Source organism: Hyperolius riggenbachi, chromosome 9 (genome assembly GCF_040937935.1).
Source record: "Hyperolius riggenbachi isolate aHypRig1 chromosome 9, aHypRig1.pri, whole genome shotgun sequence".
Taxonomy (NCBI): Eukaryota; Metazoa; Chordata; class Amphibia; order Anura; family Hyperoliidae; genus Hyperolius; species Hyperolius riggenbachi.
The window spans coordinates 255146681-255166255 of NC_090654.1; the positions used below are offsets into that span (position 1 = coordinate 255146681).

At 45.0% G+C, this 19575-nt stretch overlaps 1 protein-coding gene across 1 annotated transcript in view; it reads right to left on the reverse strand.

The window, feature by feature from the left end:
* TRMT61A (tRNA methyltransferase 61A) overlaps positions 1–18802 on the reverse strand; it is an 82375-nt gene extending 63573 nt beyond the window's left edge. Inside the window, exons 1-2 of the mRNA XM_068254345.1 lie at positions 18484–18802; positions 12994–13335 (exon numbers count right to left, since the gene is read on the reverse strand). Of these exons, the coding sequence (XP_068110446.1) occupies positions 12994–13324 (331 nt within the window). The 5' untranslated portion in view covers positions 13325–13335; positions 18484–18802. The remainder of the gene's footprint in view (positions 1–12993; positions 13336–18483) is intronic.
* Positions 18803–19575: the final 773 nt, after the last annotated feature.

The following is a 19575-nucleotide window of genomic DNA, read 5'->3' on the forward strand; positions in this document are numbered from 1 at the left end:
AGTTGAATGATTTCCTACTCCATAGCCCTGCAAGTAGCGAAATTGCTGCAAGACCGATGGAAACCCAGCAGTGCATTCCCACATGATCCACGCCTACTGCACGGGTTATGCAGCAATGCAAGTCTATGGTGACGCGTTATGTGTGAACAAGCAATCGCGGTTGTGGTGAGGAATAGCAGGCACATAGTGATGAAAGTTCAGTGATGTACTTCCTGTCCAGCTGAGAGTAGGTTACTGAGCGGGGGCGGAGCTACGCATATTACCCCATCAGCGCACTCTGCCTCAGGGTAATATGCAAACGTCCTGCCCCGGGCTCTGCTGCAGTAGGACACTCGCACCGCATCTTTTGTTACTGCGCAAAATGACTGCATGCTGCACTTCGATGTGTTTTACTGCTTCCATTCTAAACCATGAAAGTCGATAAAAAAAAAAAAAAAAAAAAAAGCATTAAATTGTGCTAAGACGCAATCACTGTGAAATTCTCATTATCTCCCCCACAGAAGTGTGGATGGAAATGCAGTGGGTATAAAAAAAAAATGAATACAAATGCAATCTATGGTGAGAATAAGCTCTAAATCATCCCCATAGTCTGTGGAGTATGAACACCGGCCTGCTGCTGTGACAGCCCAGTTCTGAAGGTCCTCTATTTGAATTTGCTGCTGGTAAATCAGATAATAGCCCTCGTCTTCCTGGGTGTTTACTACTTACATGCAGGGTTCAGATGATTGAGTGAGAAGAAAATGTTTGTAATTTCAAGGGATATTTAAAATGGAGTCATTTGACCCTTGGACTCCCGCGGACATCAATGGGCTTCCATATGCTACAGACGTCTTTAGGCGTTTCTTTTTTTACCTTCACCTGCCGCCAATGTCTTTCGGTGTTTTTGTTTCCCCATATCCCCTTGCCACAGACGTTTAAAGGCATTTTAGTACAATGTTTTGGCTCAGCGTCAACTTTCTATGAGAATTAAAGAGAAGCATGCATTTTGCTGCCCAGGGGAGGAAGAGCTTTGCGCTGTAGCTCTGCCTCAGCTTGCATCAATCTCCCCGCCCCTCTATGTGAAAGAAGACAGAGGGGTGGGAGGAGGCAGAGATGTGAAGATTGACGTGAGTAGAGGCAGAGCTACAGCACAAAGCTCTGCCTCTTCCCGGAAGGAGCCCCGAATTTTGCCCTGGGGATTTTGGGGTGATGAAATCCTCGTTCTGTCGTGGGGATGTGGCGTTTCAGCTAAGGCAATGCTGAAGAGGACTGGCTATTAAAAACAGGTAACTTTTTAGGCTTTAGACTGTGTTTAAAAAAGGGAACCTGAACCAAGTCAAATGATTTAAAATACACACATGATGTACCTGCAAATGAATATTACAAACTTACACCACCGTCAGGTCCCCTCAGAAGATCACCATTTTCTTCTTACAACACTTCCTTCCAGTTCTGACAAGATTTTGTCAGAACCGAAATATATCAGTTGCTGTCAGCTATATATTCAGTTGCTACCAGTAATAACTGAAAGGACAACTGATGTGCAAGGCAATGTTCATGTTTTCCTATGGCTCAAATGGATGATGTAACACTTTAACTGTTAGCTGACCAGGAAGCTGTTACAAGGTCATTGCCATTTATAAAACGGAGGACAGAGAATTCCATTGATCACAGTGGACAAACAGGAAGTATGAGAGGAGAAAGATATTGATGAGTAGACTATGCAGAACGTACGTATGACGTGTGTATGTTTAGTTTGGCTTTTCATTTTCCGTTCAGGTTTTCTTTAAGGTATGAAAATAATTTCAAACTGATGTGGAGTAGAGATGGCCTGAACGGTCCGCCGGCGAACTTCGGTGGTTCCGGAAGTTCGATTCGCCCCCATAGTACATCATTAGGGTCAACTTTGACCCTCTACATCACAGTCAGCAGGCACATTGTAGCCAATCAGGCTACACTCCCTCCTGGAGGCCCTCCCCCCCCCCCTTATAAAAGGCAGGCAGCGTCAGGCTTTTCACTCACTCGTGTGCCTGCAGTAATTAGAGAAGGGAAAGTTGCTGTTCAGAGACCTATAGGGAAAGCTTAGTTAGGCTCTTGTAGGCTTGTTAGCTTGCTCCTTGCTGATTCCTATTGCTAAAAAAAAAAAAAAAAAAAAGCACCCCTCAACAGCTCTTTTGAGAGCTAATCTTGTTCTTGTGATCCGTGTGTGTGTGTGTGTGTGTGTGTGTGTGTGTGTGTGTGTGTGTGTGTGTGTGTGTGTGTGTGTGTGTGTGTGTGTCCCACAGACACTTGTGTTGCACAGACCGCCTTGGTAATTCCTACTGTGTGTGCCACTGCCAGGCCCAGCACATTCAGTGACTACCTGTGAGTGTGACAGGTGCACATTGTAATACCCATCACTGCATATACCTACCTGTTCACAGTGCACCCACCTACCTACGTGAGCGCACACAGTGTCACCGTGCCTGTCCGGAACCTGTCTGTGTGTGACAGGTGCACATTGTAATACCCATCACTGCATATACCTACCTGTGGTTCACTTCAGTGCACCCACCTACCTACGTGAGTGCACGTGTGATATTTAATACCACCAGTCACTGTACCTGTTCACAGTACGTGTGTGTGACAGGTGCACATTTGTAATACACATCACTGCATATACCTACCTGATGTGTTCAGTGCACCCACCTACCTACGTGAGTGCACGCAGTGCGATATACCACTCCGTGCATACCTATTAACTGCACATTGTATTATTCAAGTCAGTGCATACCTTTCACTTCATCCCCCCCCCCCCCCCCCCGATTTGGACAAAATAGGTAGAAGCAGAGGTAGACCCAGAGGAAGGCCACCCCGGCAGGTCTGTGCGAGGTCGTGCTGATGTGATTTCGTGATTTCGTGCGGCCCTGGACCAAAGTACAGTGCTCAAAAGAAGGCACGTCCCATCAGACTCCCAAGATTGTCAGGACGTGGTTGACTATTTAACACAGAACACCTCATCTTCCGCAGCCACCAGCGCTACTACAAAGCACCACATCCGCTGCATTTGACAGTTCGCAGGAGTTATTTGGTGGGGAAATCACTGATGCACAGCCATTATTGTTACAACCAGATGAAGGCGCTAAGCAAGTTACACCACCTCATATATCTGAGTTAGGCGACACTACGGACGTAACTTGTGAGAGGAGGATGATGAAGTATCTGCTGTTGGTGCAGTTTTGGAGGTGTCTGAGGCAAGCAAAGCTGGGCAGGATGATGATGATGATGATACGGATGCCACGTGTGTTCCCAATAGAGGAGATGAACAGGGGGACAGTTCAGAGGGGGAGTCAGAGAGGAGTAGGAGGAGACGAGTTGCTGAAAAAAGCAGGGGGAGCTCGTCCTCAGAAACAGCTGGTGGCAGTGTCTGGCGCCATGTATCTCCACCTATGGACAGCCAGCCAACTTGCCCTTCAACGTCAACTGCTGATGCCACCATAGTGCCATCACCCCAGGGGGGCTTAGCGGTTTGGAAATTTTTTAATGCGTCTGCCTCAGATCAGAGCAATGCCATCTGTTCTCTCTGCCTCCAAAAATTGAGCTGTGGAAAGGCCAACACCCACGTAGGGATAACTGCCTTACGAAGGCACATGCAGAAAAAGCACAAACTGCAATGGGAAGAGCACCTGAGGAAAAGCAGCACACAAAAGAAAAGCCACCCTCCTTCTCCTCTTCCTCCTTCAGGTGCAGCATCCTCAGCCGCTTTCTCCCTTGCACCTTCACAGCCACCCTCCTCCACTCCGCCTCTGACCTTGAGCGGTTCCTGCTCCTCTGCCCACAGCAGCAGTCAGGTGTCCGTGAGGGAAATCTTTGAGCAGCCAATGTCTGCCAGTCACCTCCTTGCCCAGCGTCTGACAGCTGGCTTGGTGGAACTTTTAGCTCGCCAGCTGTTACCATACCAGCTGGTGGACGCTGAGGCCTTCCGTAAATTTTTGCCCATTGGGACACCGCAGTGGAAGATAGCAGGCCGCAATTATTTCTCTAAAAAAGCGATACCCAGACTGTACCATGAAGTTGAGAGGCAAGTGGTGTCATCTCTGGCACACAGCATTGGGTCAAGGGTCCACCTGACCACGGATGCCTGGTCTGCCAAGCACAGTCAGGGCAAGTACATTACTTACACAGCCCCTTGGGTCACCCTGGTGACCGATGGCAAGCAGGCAGTACGTGGCTGTGCAGCGGACCAACTTGTGACACCTCCACGGCTTGCACCTCCTCTCCTCCTGCTACATCCTCTTCGCTGTCGTCGTCGATCTCCTCTCCAGCTACACAGCCACAGCTCCCCAGGGCCTATGCTGCATGCCAGGTACGACGGTGTCACGCCATCTTAGACATGTCTTGCCTCAAAGCGGAGAGTCGCACTGGAGCAGCTATCCTGGCTGCTCTGAACAAACAGGTGGATCAGTGGCTGACCACGCACCAGCTGGAGATTGGCAACGCGGTGTAGGACAACAGCAGCAATCTCATTTCCGCTTTGAATTTGGGAAAGCTGACACATGTACGGTGTACCCTGCATGGCACGTGCTGAATCTAGTCAAAGATTTGTGTCAAAGCACCCAGGCTTAGAGGACGTCCTGAAGCAGGCCAGGAAGTTGTGTGGGCATTTCAGGCAGTCTTACACGGCCATGGCACGCTTTGCCAATATTCAGCGGAGAAACAAGTTGCCGGTGAGACACCTGATTTGCGATAGCCTGACTCACTGGAATTCGACCCTCCTTATGTTCTCTCGCCTGCTAGAACAGGAGAAAGCCGTCACCCAGCACCTCTACAACTACAGTAGAATGACACACTCTGGGGAGATGGGGGATGTTCTGGCCCAACAACTGGACACTCAAGCGAAATGCATGCAGGCTCATGCGGCCGTTTGAGGTGACCAACCTGGTGAGTCACAGTGAAGGCACCATCAGCGACTTGATCCCGTAACGCTTACTTTCTGGAGCGTGCCATGCGTAGAGTGGTGGATCAAGCTGTGGAGGAGCGTGAAAAGGAACAGTTACGGGAGGAAGCGATGTAGGATCAATTCTCATCAGAACCAGATGTTTCCTCAACACCTGCGGCAGCACAGAGGAAGGGGGAGGAGGAAGAGTCGTGTGGGGAGGAGGAGTCAGACTCGGATGATGAGGAAGGTCTTTATTTGGAAGAGGAGGAGGCGGCAAAAGAACAACCGCAGCAGGCGTCGCAGGGGGCTTCTGCTGCTCATCGTTCCCATGGTATTGTTCGTGGCTGGGGAGGGGGGGGGAGAAGGAGGAGGGGGACTTACCTAACGTCACTGAGGAAGAGCAAGAGGAGATGGATAGTACGTCTGCATCCAACTTTGTGCAGATGTTGTCTTTCATGCTGTCCAGCCTGTTGAGGGACCCCCATATAAAAAAACTCAAGGGGAATGACAATTACTGGGTGGCCATGCTAATAGACCCTGGGTATAGGCACAAAGTGTCGGAGATGTTTCCAAATCAGCAGAAGGCAGAAAAGATGCAGCACAAGCTGGCAACTATGCTTTACAATGCATTTAAGGGTGATGTCACAGCACAACGCAATAAATGTACCACTGCCAGTAATCCTTCTCCCATGTCCACGCAGGCAAGGACAGGACACTCCAGCGATCTCATGGTGATGTCAGACATGCGGACATTCTTTAGTCCAACGCCTCGCCTTAGCCCTTCCGGATCCATCCTCCACCAACGCCTGTACCGGCAGGTAGCCGACTGCCTGGCCTTAAGTGTGGATGTAGACACTGTGAGCAGCGATGAACCCTTGAACTACTGGTTGCGCAGGCTTGACCTGTGGCCAGAGCTGTCACAATTTGCCATCCAACTTCTGTCTTGCCCTGCCTCAAGCATCCTGTCAGAAAGGACCTTCAGCGCAGCTAGGGGCATTGTCACTGAGAAGAGAAGTCGCCTAAGTCACAAAAGTGTTCAGTACCTTATCTTTATCAAAATGAATGAGGCTACTGCCCACTCGAAGACTAAGTCAGTCCCCGCACACAGCATCTCTGCCTGCAGGCCGCTTGACTGCCTTCTCCGCCACCACCTACAGGGTCCAGGACACCAGGAAGATTCCTGAATTTTTAAGGCCGCTATAATACATTTTTCAGGTGCGTGTACATGTCTGCCTAATTTTTCTGTCTGTACTGCACCTGCAACGACAAAACAAAAAGGCATGTACATGTGCCAATTGCCCTTTGTTATTACCTTGCCGCGGTGAAGGGGCTTGCATATCACAATGAAGCAATGACCGACGGTGATAGGAGTGTCTCGGGGAAGGGGGGGGGGGGGGGGGCACACCCAAGATAAGAAGGTCGTTGCTTTATTGTGGACAGACCAAATTTGATCAGCTGGACAGTCACGGTTGTTCTATCACTGAGCTACCACAGCTCGGCGACCATATGGGCTTGAAAACCATCACGGCCTGCACTCTCACCATGGTGCACACCAGTGCAGCACGGCCGTCACTACACAAACAGCTGTTTGCGGTGCATTACACAGTGAGTTTGGTGTGTCAGTGTGAAGCAGTACTCTAATTACACTCCCTGATTGATGTATACACATGCAAGATGTTTTAAAGCACTTTAGGCCTGCAATTTAGCATGCAATGTGATTTTTGCCCTTAAAACGCTGCTTTGTGTCAAATCCAGATTTTTCCCCAGGACTTTTGCCATCTATCCCACTCATCCATGCAAAAACTCAGATGTTAGACCCCTTGAAACATCTTTTCCATCACTTTTGTGGTCAGCATAAGTGTTTCTAGTTTTCAAAGTTCGCCTCCCCATTGAAGTCTATTGCGCTTTGCAAATGTTCGCGCGAACCGGACTTTTGCAGAAGTACGCGAATCGAAAATTGGAGGTTAGGGCCAAACTAATGTGGAGTTATGTAAAGGTTTCTGCCAATTTGTGCAGCTTGAAAATTGACCACTGAAAAATGTGATTAGTCCACTAACATTTTAGATTTTCCTAATTACTATTATCCTGTATCATAATTTATAGCAGTTCTCGAACATCTTGAATTCATTTAAACCTTAGTGACAATCCTACCGGCTAATGTGGACTTTGGTACATGTAGAGGGTACATGATATTTAATACACACAATTAATACAAAGCTGGCACTGTCATGTAGCCTTTAAAAAAAAAAAAAAAAGAATATCTGGCAGTTGGTTAAAAAGAGTCTACAAAAGATGCAACTCAGGGGAACCTGCCATTTACTGGGCCTCCTTTCTCATCCAGTGTTGGTTTTCTTTTCGGTATTTCGCTTTACCGATTAGGTTTCTAATGTTTTGTACAAAAGACCACAAAAAAAGTGAAACTCCCATAATGCCTTGTGGTCAGAAGGTAAAAATCAATGCATCATTCACACTACAAGGGTTGACTAACTGGCGGAATTTTCCACAGAGAGCCGTGACATTGACACAGCTGACGAGGCCTTTGCAAATAACGTCTAACAGGATTTCATATCAGACCTAATCAGCCACTGCCGCAGCTCCAGAAGCTCGGGGGTTAAGAGGTCTGCACAGCTGAAGGAGCAAAGCGAGGGATGGAGAATCTGCTCATAAAATGTTCTTTTTCTGCTGCTGCTGAGATACCATCTGTGACCTCCAGCCGAGCTCAGATCACATGTCCTGACTAAGCTTTCCGAACAGCAGCTTACCAAGAGGCTTGCAAGCGGCAGACCATTATCAAAATGAAATATGCAGAGGTGCATTATGGTACGCTCAGAGCGGATCTAAGAAGGCTGGGGATAGACGGGAGGGACATTACAAAACCCAGATTCACGCATCAAACGCACAGGAACAAAAAACACAAGGTGACAACGGTGTAGTTGTAACCTAGAGTTTATACATTATACATTAAAATGGAAGATATTTCACTGGAAAAACTAACCTACAGGTCTATTCATTATAGGACCATTCTTGCGAACTAACTGAAAACTGTAGTTGAGATGAATGCTACTAAAACCCCTATGATTAGAGATACTGCTCTTAAAACTAGAAACCAGATGGTACAGAACGACTTTGAAACTTAAAGGGACTCCGAGCAGTGCAGAAACTATGGAAAGATGCACATCATTTTAAAGCCCTCTTTCTCCTCTTTCCAATGATATATAAACCACCACCCTACGCCTTTTAGTTTTCGCTATTTTCGCGATTGAAATTGCCGCGGCCGCGATTTCGATCGCAAAAATAGAGAAAACTAAAAGGCGTGGGGCAACGATTTAGGTGTCGTCAGAAAGCTGCATTCAGCAGCAGCTGCATTCAGCAAAATGGAGCTGCTGACACTGGGGAAAGTGTCGTCCTGTGTAATACAATATAACTATGGCTTGATGGATATCATTTTAAAGCTCTCTTTCTCCTCTTTCTGACGACACCTAAATCGTTGCCCTACACCTTTTAGTTTTCTCTATTTTCGTGATCGAAATCGCGGCCGCGGCAATTTCAATCGCGAAAATAGCGAAAACTAAAAGACGTAGGGTGGTGGTTTATATATCATTGGAAAGAGGAGAAAGAGAGCTTTAAAATGATATGCATCTTTCCATAGTTTCTGCACTGCTCGGAGTCCCTTTAACAAAATATTTTCTGGTGCCTCACCCCCCCCCCTCATTTTTGGGGGTTTGTCCAATAATTAAATCGATCTGGGATCGATTTAGGAGTGATTTGAGCAATCTCTCATCCACCACCTTTCAGTTAGAGGCCCATCATGTCCTTCTATTGACTCCTAATGAGAGTGTACCTGGTAATAATAGAGGAGACTTTACAATGTGTTTATATGCTCTATTTTATGGGCAATTGCTCATAACTGGAAGCAGTCTGATTTCTTTGGAGCAATTTCATACCCTGCATGATTCGATCCCTACGTTTCATGGCAATTGGGAAATGTGGTCTAAAGGGGGCCTATACACTGGTCGATTTCAGCCATCAAACGATTGATTCTATAGAATAGCAATACGAAATCGCAGTCTTAATCTTTTCAATGGTGATATGCGCGTTCATTCAGAAATCAATTCTATGAAATTCCCCATTAGGTTAATTTTCAGCCGATTCGATTCTGATGGATTTGATCTATCTGACAGGATGGAAAATCTAGGTCGATCTCCTGCTGGCAGCAGATCGATGGCCCATAGAGTTGCATTGGATCTAATGGTCCAATAATGCATTTAGATCGATTTCCAATAGATTTAATTCTGAAATCTATTGGAAATCTGTTCCTAGTGTGTGGCACACATCAGATAGCTTCCTGTCAGGCACCTGCCAGAAATCTATCTGATGGTCGAATCTGCTGGAAATCTATAAGTGTATGGCATCCTTAACTCTGGGATTCTTGGTATACAATCAAGTACGACATAGTGGCCTGGAGACATGGATACTGTAGATAGCTTTGTGGATTTACCTTTTCTGATATTCTGATAGCTATGGACGTGACAATAGGACTTGAAAATAATCAGCACAGAACTGAAAATGAGCAATATTCACATTGCTTACTGCCACTATACTTACATACTGTCATTGACTTGTAATATACATACCGCCTGTCCTTGTGTTGTTTTTGTTTGTTAAAGAGAACCTGAACTGAAAATAAAAAATCTAAATAACCTTACACAGGTAATACTTACCACCTGTGTAGTCTACTACTCAATCTCTTTTTCCTCTTCTGTGTCCCATTTGTTCACTGATCAATGGAATTGTCCTTCCTCCATTTAAAAAAATGGCCATTACCCCATAACAGCTTCCTGGTCAGCACACTGTTAAACTGTCACATCGCCCACTTGAGCCATAGGGAAACATGGACAATGCATTGCACATTCAGTTGTAACAGCTGCTGATATATAACTGACAGCAACTGGTATATTTTAGTTCTGACAAAATATTGTCAAAACTGGAAGGGATCATTGTCAGAAGAAAATGGTGAGCTTCTGAGCGAAACTGATGGTGAGGTAAGTATGCAATATCCATTTGCAGCTACGTTATGTGTTTAATTTAAATTATTTTACTTGCTTCAGGTTCCCTTTAAAGAACAAGCGACACCCGTGCTAACCTAGAAATAAAAAACACATATATAAGTAGATAAATACTACTTCTACTTACATAACAGATGTATTGTGCTATTCACGTAATGATTCCTGCGAATTTTAAAAAGGAAAAGCAGAAAATCCTATTCTAGGCAGTGGCCATCTTGCTAAGCTAACACTGACTTCATACCCTCCCTGACTCTTGTGCCCCCCCCCCCCCCCTTCTCTTGCTCATTGGGCTCTATTCATAAAACATTTGTGGGGAAAAAATCTTGGAGGGAAAACATTGCATCTGTATTTTAGACTTTTGTGTGCCAATTCATAAAAAAGTTTACACTTGCGATGAAAGGTCGGGGAATTCCCACACTAAACTAGCGGTACTGCCAGAGTTGATACATTTTCTCTGTGCAGAGAGAGTTACTATAAAGGAGGCAGCCCCAGCATCCCTTTACATGTGCATTTTTTTTTTTAAACTGCCTCTCCTTGCCCTGAATCTGCGCTGAATCTGTCTAATAGTCTTTTCTAAACAATCTAATTGCTTCAGCTTAGAATAACTTCAAGAAATGTTACACATGCAGGCTTCCTGATGTGAAATTTATCTGAAAACAGGTACCCAAGGGGTTAAAAAGAACCCACAGCCTTGGTATTCTGGGACGCCTTGTTTGCTTTGCTCTTACTGCTGCTGCCTGGGAGGTCTGTCTCCATTAGCGTGTGCCTGTTATCGTTGGCTTATCTCCTTTTCTAAAAAGTCGGTGTTCTCCGTTACCATTCCGCTTGCTCTAATCTTTATGAATTGACATGTAGTGACGTGTTGTGATAATCACCGCACAAGGCAGTACTTTCCCGCACTGCTCAGGAATTTCAGCTTTTCATTCGGAAACAGCTTTTATGAATGGACACTTTGCTAAATGGTAGGTAAAGTCAGCTGTTTTGAGCATTGCTGCATGCGGGAATGCTTTATGAATAGAGGCCATTGTGTATTTATTAGCTGCCCTCCTCCCAGAGTCTTCAGACACTCCCACTGAGGTGTATACTAGGAACTGCACTGCCTTATCCTCCAGTCACCTCAGCCTTGCTTGTAAACACAAGTGAGCAAAAGGATAATGTTTCAGCTAGGCAAGGAAATAAATGGAAGAGGAGGAATATACAGGATCTTCTTAAAAAAATTAGCATATTGTGATAAAGTTCATTATTTTCTGTAATATACTGATAAACATTAGACTTTCATATATTTTAGATTCATTACACATAACTGAAGTGGTTTTTGTTGTTTTAATATTGATGATTTTGGCATACAGCTCATGAAAAGCCCAAATTCCTATCTAAAAAAAATTAGCATATTTCATCCGACCAATAAAAGAAAAGTGTTTTTAAAACAAAAAAGTCAACCTTCAAATAATTATGTTCAGTTATGCACTCAATACTTGGTCGGGAATCCTTTTGCAGAAATGACTGCTTCAATGCGGCGTGGCATGGAGGCAATCAGCCTGTGGCACTGCTCAGGTGTTATGGAGGCCCAGGATGCTTCGATAGCGGCCTTAAGCTCATCCAGAGTGTTGGGTCTTGCGTCTCTCAACTTTCTCTTCACAATATCCCACAGATTCTCTATGGGGTTCAGGTCAGGAGAGTTGGCAGGCCAATTGAGCACAGTAATACCATGGCCAGTAAACCATTTACCAGTGGTTTTGGCACTGTGAGCAAGTGCCAGGCCGTGCTGAAAAATGAAATCATCTCCAAAAAGCTTTTCAGCAGATGGAAGCATGAACCCACTTTTGAACCAGAAACAGCGGCAGATGCGTCTGACCTGGGCTACAGAGAAGCAGCACTGGACTGTTGCTCAGTGGTCCAAAAGTACTTTTTTCGGATGAAAGCAACTTTTACATGTCATTCGGAATCAAGGTGCTAGAGTCTGGAGGAAGACTGGGGAGAGGGAAATGCCAAAATGCCTGAAGTCCAGTGTCAAGTACCCACAGTCAGTGATGGTCTGGGGTGCCATGTCAGCTGCTGGTGTTGGTGCACTGTGTTTTATCAAGAGCAGGGTCAATGCAGCTAGCTATCAGGAGATTTTGGAGCACTTCATGCTTCCATCTGCTGAAAAGCTTTATGGAGATGAAGATTTCATTTTTCAGCATGACCTGGCACCTGCTCACAGCGCCAAAACCACCGGAAAATGGTTTACTGACCATGGTATTACTGTGCTCAATTGGCCTGCCAACTCTCCTGACCTGAACCCCATAGAGAATCTGTGGGATATTGTGAAGAGAAAGTTGAGAGACGCAAGACCCAACACGAAGCATCCTGGGCCTCCATAACACCTGAGCAGTGCCACAGGCTGATTGCCTCCATGTCACGCCGCATTGAAGCAGTAATTTCTACAAAAGGATTCCCGACCAAGTATTGAGTGCATAACTGAACATAATTATTTGAAGATTGACTTTTTTTGTTTTAAAAACACTTTTCTTTTATTAGTCGGATGAAATATGCTAATTTTTTGAGATAGGAATTTTGGGTTTTCATGAGCTGCATGTCAAAATCATCAAATATTAAAACAATAAAAGGCTTGAACTACTTCAGTTGCGTGTAATGAATCTAAAATATATGAAAGTCTAATGTTTATCAGTACATTACAGAAAATAATGAACTTTATCACAATATGCTAATTTTTTTAGAAGATCCTGTAATAAAACAGCCTGGTTATTAATATGTTTTGTACTGTACATACACATCATGTCAGATGTCGCCACTGGTACACTTTAATCAGCAGAAGCCTTTTTTGACTCACAACATTTGGACACTCAACTTATCAAGCTGTAGGATGTTATATTTAGAATGTTGCCGGGCTTTAATAACAAGCATTAACTTCCAAGGACAGCTCTATTATGTCCATTATCTCCGGTAAGAGCTCAGAAAATATAGCAATGTTTGTAATGGAACAGACAAAGTAACCTTCCTATATGCACTGCAATAAAACACAATTACCTGATTCGCAGACCACGGAGCCTGGCTTCAGTTCCAGCATCATGGTGATCATGGAAATGTCAGTGGAATAAAGGATTTGAGTGCGATGAGGCAGATTCATGGTCCATAGCTCAGGGGTTGGATACAGGATGTACACCCAGCCTCCTTTGCTGCAGGTCACCTTGGAGCCGTACTTTTTCCCTATGAGGTCAGTAGAGTGTCTGAGGACTCCGTATTTGGTCTGCGTCTGTCCTCCTTGCTGGATGGTCACAGGGAACATGGACTCGTGACCCAGGAAGACAATGGCCGTGTCGCCATCTTGTATCAGCTCTCTGTACTCCGCAAAACTCATGCCTGGGGATCCTTGGAAGAGGGGAAAACAGGAGAGATTATTACAAGAAAGTGATCAGTAAATAATATTTTTAAAGGGAGTCTGCGGCGAAATGAAAAACAAAACAAAAACAGTAACTCACCTAAGTAGAAGGAAGACTCTGGGTCCTATAGAGCCTTCCAGCTCCTCTCACAGTCGGCTCGTTCCAGGGCTGGCTCTCCCATTCAAATACCCCACTGCGGGGAGCTTCTGGAGTTTTTTGGAGCCCGAGTGCTCCCAAAGGTGGGTGGTTCCGTAATAGGCATGCGCAGTATGGAGCCACCCGTCTTCGGGAGCACTCGGGCTTCCAAAGACTTCCGAAGCCTCCTGCAGAGAGCAGTCTCTGACGCATCGGTCAAACACTGCTAGCGGAGGAGCCAGTGCTGGAACGAGGGGACTAGGAGAAGAACGGGAAGGCTCTATAGGACCCAGGGGGAGATTTAACAACACATTACCAACCGTTTTTTCTTCTTAATCTGCTCTAACCAGCAGGGAGAACAGTTCTGCATAATAATTAGAACCTTCTTAAATCCTAGGTAATAGTGGCAATTTAGCGTGGATTTCTAGAGCTGCACTACAGTTTAGAAAAGTGCAAATCCATCCCTAAACTGGCGCAGATTAAGGGCTGGTTCAGACGGAGGCTTGCAGAGCGTTTACTGCCAGCGTTCAGGGCTTGGCGTTAAACGCTCCCATTCAAGTGAATGGGAGCGTTTGTACCAAGCTTTTACACGCGTTTGCACGAACGCGGCGTTTGGGTCCCGATTTTCACTGGCGTTCAAGGAGCCCCTGGAAGCTACATGTTGCTTCCAGGGGCGGTTAACCGCGACGAGTAATGTCCCCCTAGGGGAAGAAAAAACGCGACCGCATCCAAACGCTGCTGAAAGCCTGAACGCATTGCCGCCGCGACGCCAACGAACGCGACTCCTCCAAACGTCCGTCTGAACCAGCCCTAAGAAGTGCTTGATAGCACTACTACAGATGTAGAACTGCAGGCTAGACATGATTGCAGAGTGCAGGATAGACATGATTTGTGATGTGCCCCTCCCCCCTGCTGAATTCCTCCTCAGAGCCTGCTGCTATCAATACAGCAGGTGTGTTGGTTACCTCAGCAACAGCAATTCCCCTCACACACTGCACTGTCTGACTTTCCTAGCTCCTCCTATTTTACAACAGTTTTAGAAGGAATCTGCTGTCTAATGATTTCTTAAGATGCCTGAGACAGTTCTGCATGCATTTCTAAAAACCTACTAATATGTTGTCTCAGAAACTCTAGATACTTCAATAAAGTTTTAGGCTAGCACACCTGCTTCAAAGTGCAATTGTTCTCCTTTATTGCTCCTTCAACACAAGAATTGACAATTGTTTTGGAGCCACGGCAGGTCTCCTCCTTCAGAATGTGCAGACAAGCCTAGATAAATCTAGATAAATCTGACCCCCAGAGCCTTCCCTCTCCTTAGGCGATTATCTTTTTTTTATATCGCTTCAGACTCACTTTAAGCATTATATTTTCTAGTTTAAAATGTACCTTACGTGACATATAACATAAGATAAATGTGTATGTGCAGTCTCAAGGTTCACACTACTCCAAAAACGCAGCATATGTGTAAATGGCGCGGTAAGTGCACCTGCTAAGGACCTGACGGGATGCACTGGCACCATTTACACTGGCCACTTCTACTACTGATGGACTATAAAAACAACTTTAAAAAAAAACAAAAACACAAAATAAGACTTGGATTCCTGGTGCTATTTGGGATTAAAAACGGTATCTCAATCATAGGCTACAGGCAATTGCAGGGCTGGTTTTTATTTCTGTAGAAGCTCCTTGCTTAGCTGACTTCAAGAGAATCGCTTTTAAACTACCTGATCAGGAGCTCAAACACTGTCCACATCTTACATAACTGACCATCTGTGCGATTGGCTGCAATTTCAGAGAGATTCAGTCTGTGCCCAACCCACAGCAGACTGCTTAGCAGGATGAGACAATCCAAGCAGCAGCTCTGCCCAGAGTCTGAAAGGAAGTTTCTCAGCTTGCCTGCTTAAGGTCATCGTAACATTTTACAGTGGAAAATTAATATTAGCAGCAGAAGCCTTGTTTCACATCAAAGAAAAGGTAATATTTGAGCACCCGCTTATTAAGAAATTAGATGGTATTTTAGGGTTTTTGCCTTGAGATGTTTTTAAAGGAAACCATTGCATTTTCAGATAGAGTCTCTAGAAAATGCTGACTGATACTAGGAGTAAAGGATGACACTGTGACATGACAAGTTCAGGATAATATACAGTAGTATAATACAAATCCACAGGCCCCAGTGCAAATGTTATACATTGAGGGCCCCCAGAAGCTACGAGCCAAGGAACCATAGGAAAAGATGACTGGGCAGAGAGTGGAAAAAAAAAAATCACTTGATGAATAAAATGTATAGATTATTTAGCCCGTGTTTGCACATTGTAAAACCTTTTCTCACTCTGATATTTATCACAGGTGGTGACAGCTTTAGTCCTGTCAGGTAGATCTCTGCTTGGGATGGGCGGGCCTGCATAATAAACAGCCTAGGCTAAAGGCTCATACACACATCAGACTATAGTCTTTGGAAAATGAAAGATCACAGACCAATCTTACCACCCTTCATGTAGTATGAGAGCCATACTCTACACAGTCTTTTCTATGGAGCTGAACTCCACATCAGAAAAAAATCTTTGCAAGATGCTGCACACACAGATGCTGTACAGACACAAAAGATCAGTATCTGCAAAAGATCTGTTCCTGCAAATTGCAATGATAGTCTATGAGATCTGCAGATCATCATACACACATGATTTAACTGACATTCATCTGCAGATCAAGCAATCATCCGCAGATCTGAAAATCCATCCTGGTGGATCTGATCTGCAGATGAATGTCAGTTAAATCATGTGTGTATGATGATCTGCAGATCTCATAGACTATCATTGCAATTTGCAGGAACAGATCTTTTGCAGATACTGATCTTTTGTGTCTGTACAGCATCTGTGTGTGCAGCATCTTGCAAAGATATTTTTCTGATGGGGAGTTCAGCTCCATAGAATAGACTGTGTAGGTATGGCTCTCATACTACATGAAGGGTGGTAAGATTGGTCTGTGATCTTTCATTTTCCAAAGACTATAGTCTGATGTGTGTATGAGCCTTAAGTCTCAGATTTTAGTGGTAAGCACTAGCAGGTAGTGATACTTAAAACGAACCTAAACTGAGAAGGATATGGATTTTTCCTTTTAAAATAATACCAGTTGCCTGACTCTCCTGCTGATCCTGTGTCTCTAATACTTTTAGCCACAGCCCCTCAACAAGCATGCAGATCAGGTGCTCTGACTGAAGTCACACTGGATTAGCTGCATGCTTCTTTCAGGTGTGAGATTCAGCCACTACTGCAGACAAAGATCAGCAGGACTGCCAGGCAACTGGTATTGTTTAAAAGGAAACATCCATATCCCTTCTCTGTTAAGGTTTCATTTAAGCTGGCAGCAGGAGACAGATGAAAGCAGTAGGTAATTGCTGACAAGAAGTGGGTGACAGATTGATATATGGTACACTATGGCAGGGAATAAACTGTGATTTTCTCTAAGGACAGTCAGTGACTTGACTGTGTACTCTAAAGTGCTGCAGAAGGCGTCAGTCCTATATAAATACATAATAATATGGTGGGACATTAGACTATGATTAGAGTGTGAGCTCCTCTGAGCCAGAATTTGTGACAAGACCATGTACTCTGTAAAGTGCTGCAGAAGATGACAGTGCTTTATACAGTTAATACATAATATGGTAGGACATTATACTAGGACTATGGTCGAATTAGATTGTGAGCTCCTCTGAGGACAGTCAATTACATGACTATATACTCTTAAGTGTTGCGGAAAATTTCAGTGCTTTATAAAATAAATAAATGTGACCTCTCCCAATAGCAGTTTTTCGATACCAATGTGAGGCAAGATTACCCCACATTCAATATGCTTTTTGCACACCCTCCCACGCTTAAGAATTTGCCCTTCTTGATCGCATCCCCCATATTTGCACATGCACTAACCGTTTCGCAGAGCCTGGTAGGAGGTATGAACAGCCAGCCCTCCTCAGGAGCATGGGCTGCGACTGTTGTGACAGCGGTCCTTTAACCAGTCACCCCTCGATAGGTATCGGGGGTGACTCCCGGGCAGAAGCTGTGTGGTCCACACCCACCTCACAACGCCACTGGTGACTGGGAAAGGCCGGTCTTTTGTGTGCCACCCTGTACCAGTTCATTCAAAGAGCGCAAGCAGGGCTATTTTGAGGAGCAGCCAGGGTGGGTCACTAGGGTTGGTGTCAGCACACTTTTTAGTCTGCCACCGGTGAGTTGGGCCTGCCCCTAAATATGATCCCCCCTCCAAGTCATAGCAACTCAGGAGGAGAAGTAATTTGGGGTCTGACGAGTGTCATCACCCAAATTATCCTGTGCGCATACCGTAGACTATAGCAGTGCTCAACTCATTCGCTACGTGCCTGGTTCTGAGATAACTTGCTTCGTGGTGTCACTCCTCTCTTCCCCCATGTTCTTACACCCACACCAGATGTAACAAAACCCTGTGCGACTATGGGAGGGGTGGGTGGTCAGGATGGCTAATGGGAACCCACTTCTGTGATTATATTAAAGGGGAGGGTGGGGGTTTACTGGTAATGCTCTACATGGGGTGAAGGAAGGTGCTACACTGTCCATGAGTATATTTGAAATTGGCGCCGGTAGATTTGGGTGCAGGATACAGCCGGTATATGGCTGATCCTGCATCTGCACAAGTCCGGGCATGTTAATTACTATTCCCCCTCTAGGCCACCATGGATAGTGGGGGAATGATATAATTCGGCTTCCAGCTATTCTGATGGCGCCAGCGTTACTCACTGAGCGCCGCTATAGACTGATACCCATTACAGTCTATGGCGGCGCTGGCTGCGCCCAAATCTAGCAGCGCCGCAAAGCATTGCTCCGACGGTCCATATCTGCATGCACATCACAAAAACTAAGATACTCCATACATTTACACACCTCCTCTATATACAGATCATACGTTGGTTGACTGTACACAGATACTCTTCACATACAGCACACAATGCATACAAGCAGTATTTTGAACTCACAGCACTCTGTCACGCTGTTTCCTGTGCACTCGTGTCTGTTTCTCTCTCCTCTTCTCCCCCTGTCGTCCTGTGGGAGGGGGTTGCTGCAGTTCCTCTCTCCTCTGTTATCAGCTCAGCAGCCCGCAGAGCTGGAGCTGTAAATTCGGAGCAGGAGGGAAATGTAGATCAGCCTCCAGTCTAATCCAAGTATATTGATTTTTTGCTGCACCCCCTTCTTGTAAAAGGCTAATAATGGCAATAAAATTGATGAATGTATACACAGGGTGCTGTCAACAAAGCAGCAGCCGCTTCAGCTTCCTCTCAGATACACGTGGAGTCGCTTCCGGGTCGCTGCTTGATGACATAAGAGTTCTCTCTACTGTCAAGATGCTGCAGCTCTATTCTGCTTGTGCTTATAAAAGCTCACACCGCATGTACAGATCAGAAAGAGGTATAACTGTGCTTTTTATGTATAAAAAAAGACAATCTGGCTTTTTGGCTGAAATGTAAACGGTTTGCCAAAGCAGCTGTACAGAAATTGATACAACTTTAAATAATAATGCTATTTTCTGTACCACATACTTTTCTGTTTTAGCTTTTTATTGGCACTGTAATGATCACTTGAGTAGTGGAAATAATTGTTACCAAACCATTCATTTTCATCTATTTACACCTCTTGCTTACCACCGGTGTGGTGAACATTTTTGCAACTTTATAATATTTTACAACCGGTTGCAATCATTTATACTTATAGCTATCATGCCCCATTCACACTAGAGCGCTTTTCAGGCGATTTCAGCATCGCTGGAAATCGCTAGCATTTTGAAAAACTTATGTACAATGAAAGTATATTGAAATGTTCTCATCTAAGCGATTTGCGATTTGCTGAAACGCAAACTCGTAGCCTGCAGCATTTTCTGAACGATTCTGGAGCGATTCTGCAGGCTTATATTGAACTAGAAATCTCAAAATGCTAATCACTGGAAAAACGCTCTCTATACAGTGAAAAATCGCTAGGAAATTGCTAGGGAAAAAAACGCTAGAAAATTGCTCAGCGTTTGCGTTAGCGTTTAGCGATTTGTAGTGTGAATGGGGCCTCAGAAAGTGCAACCT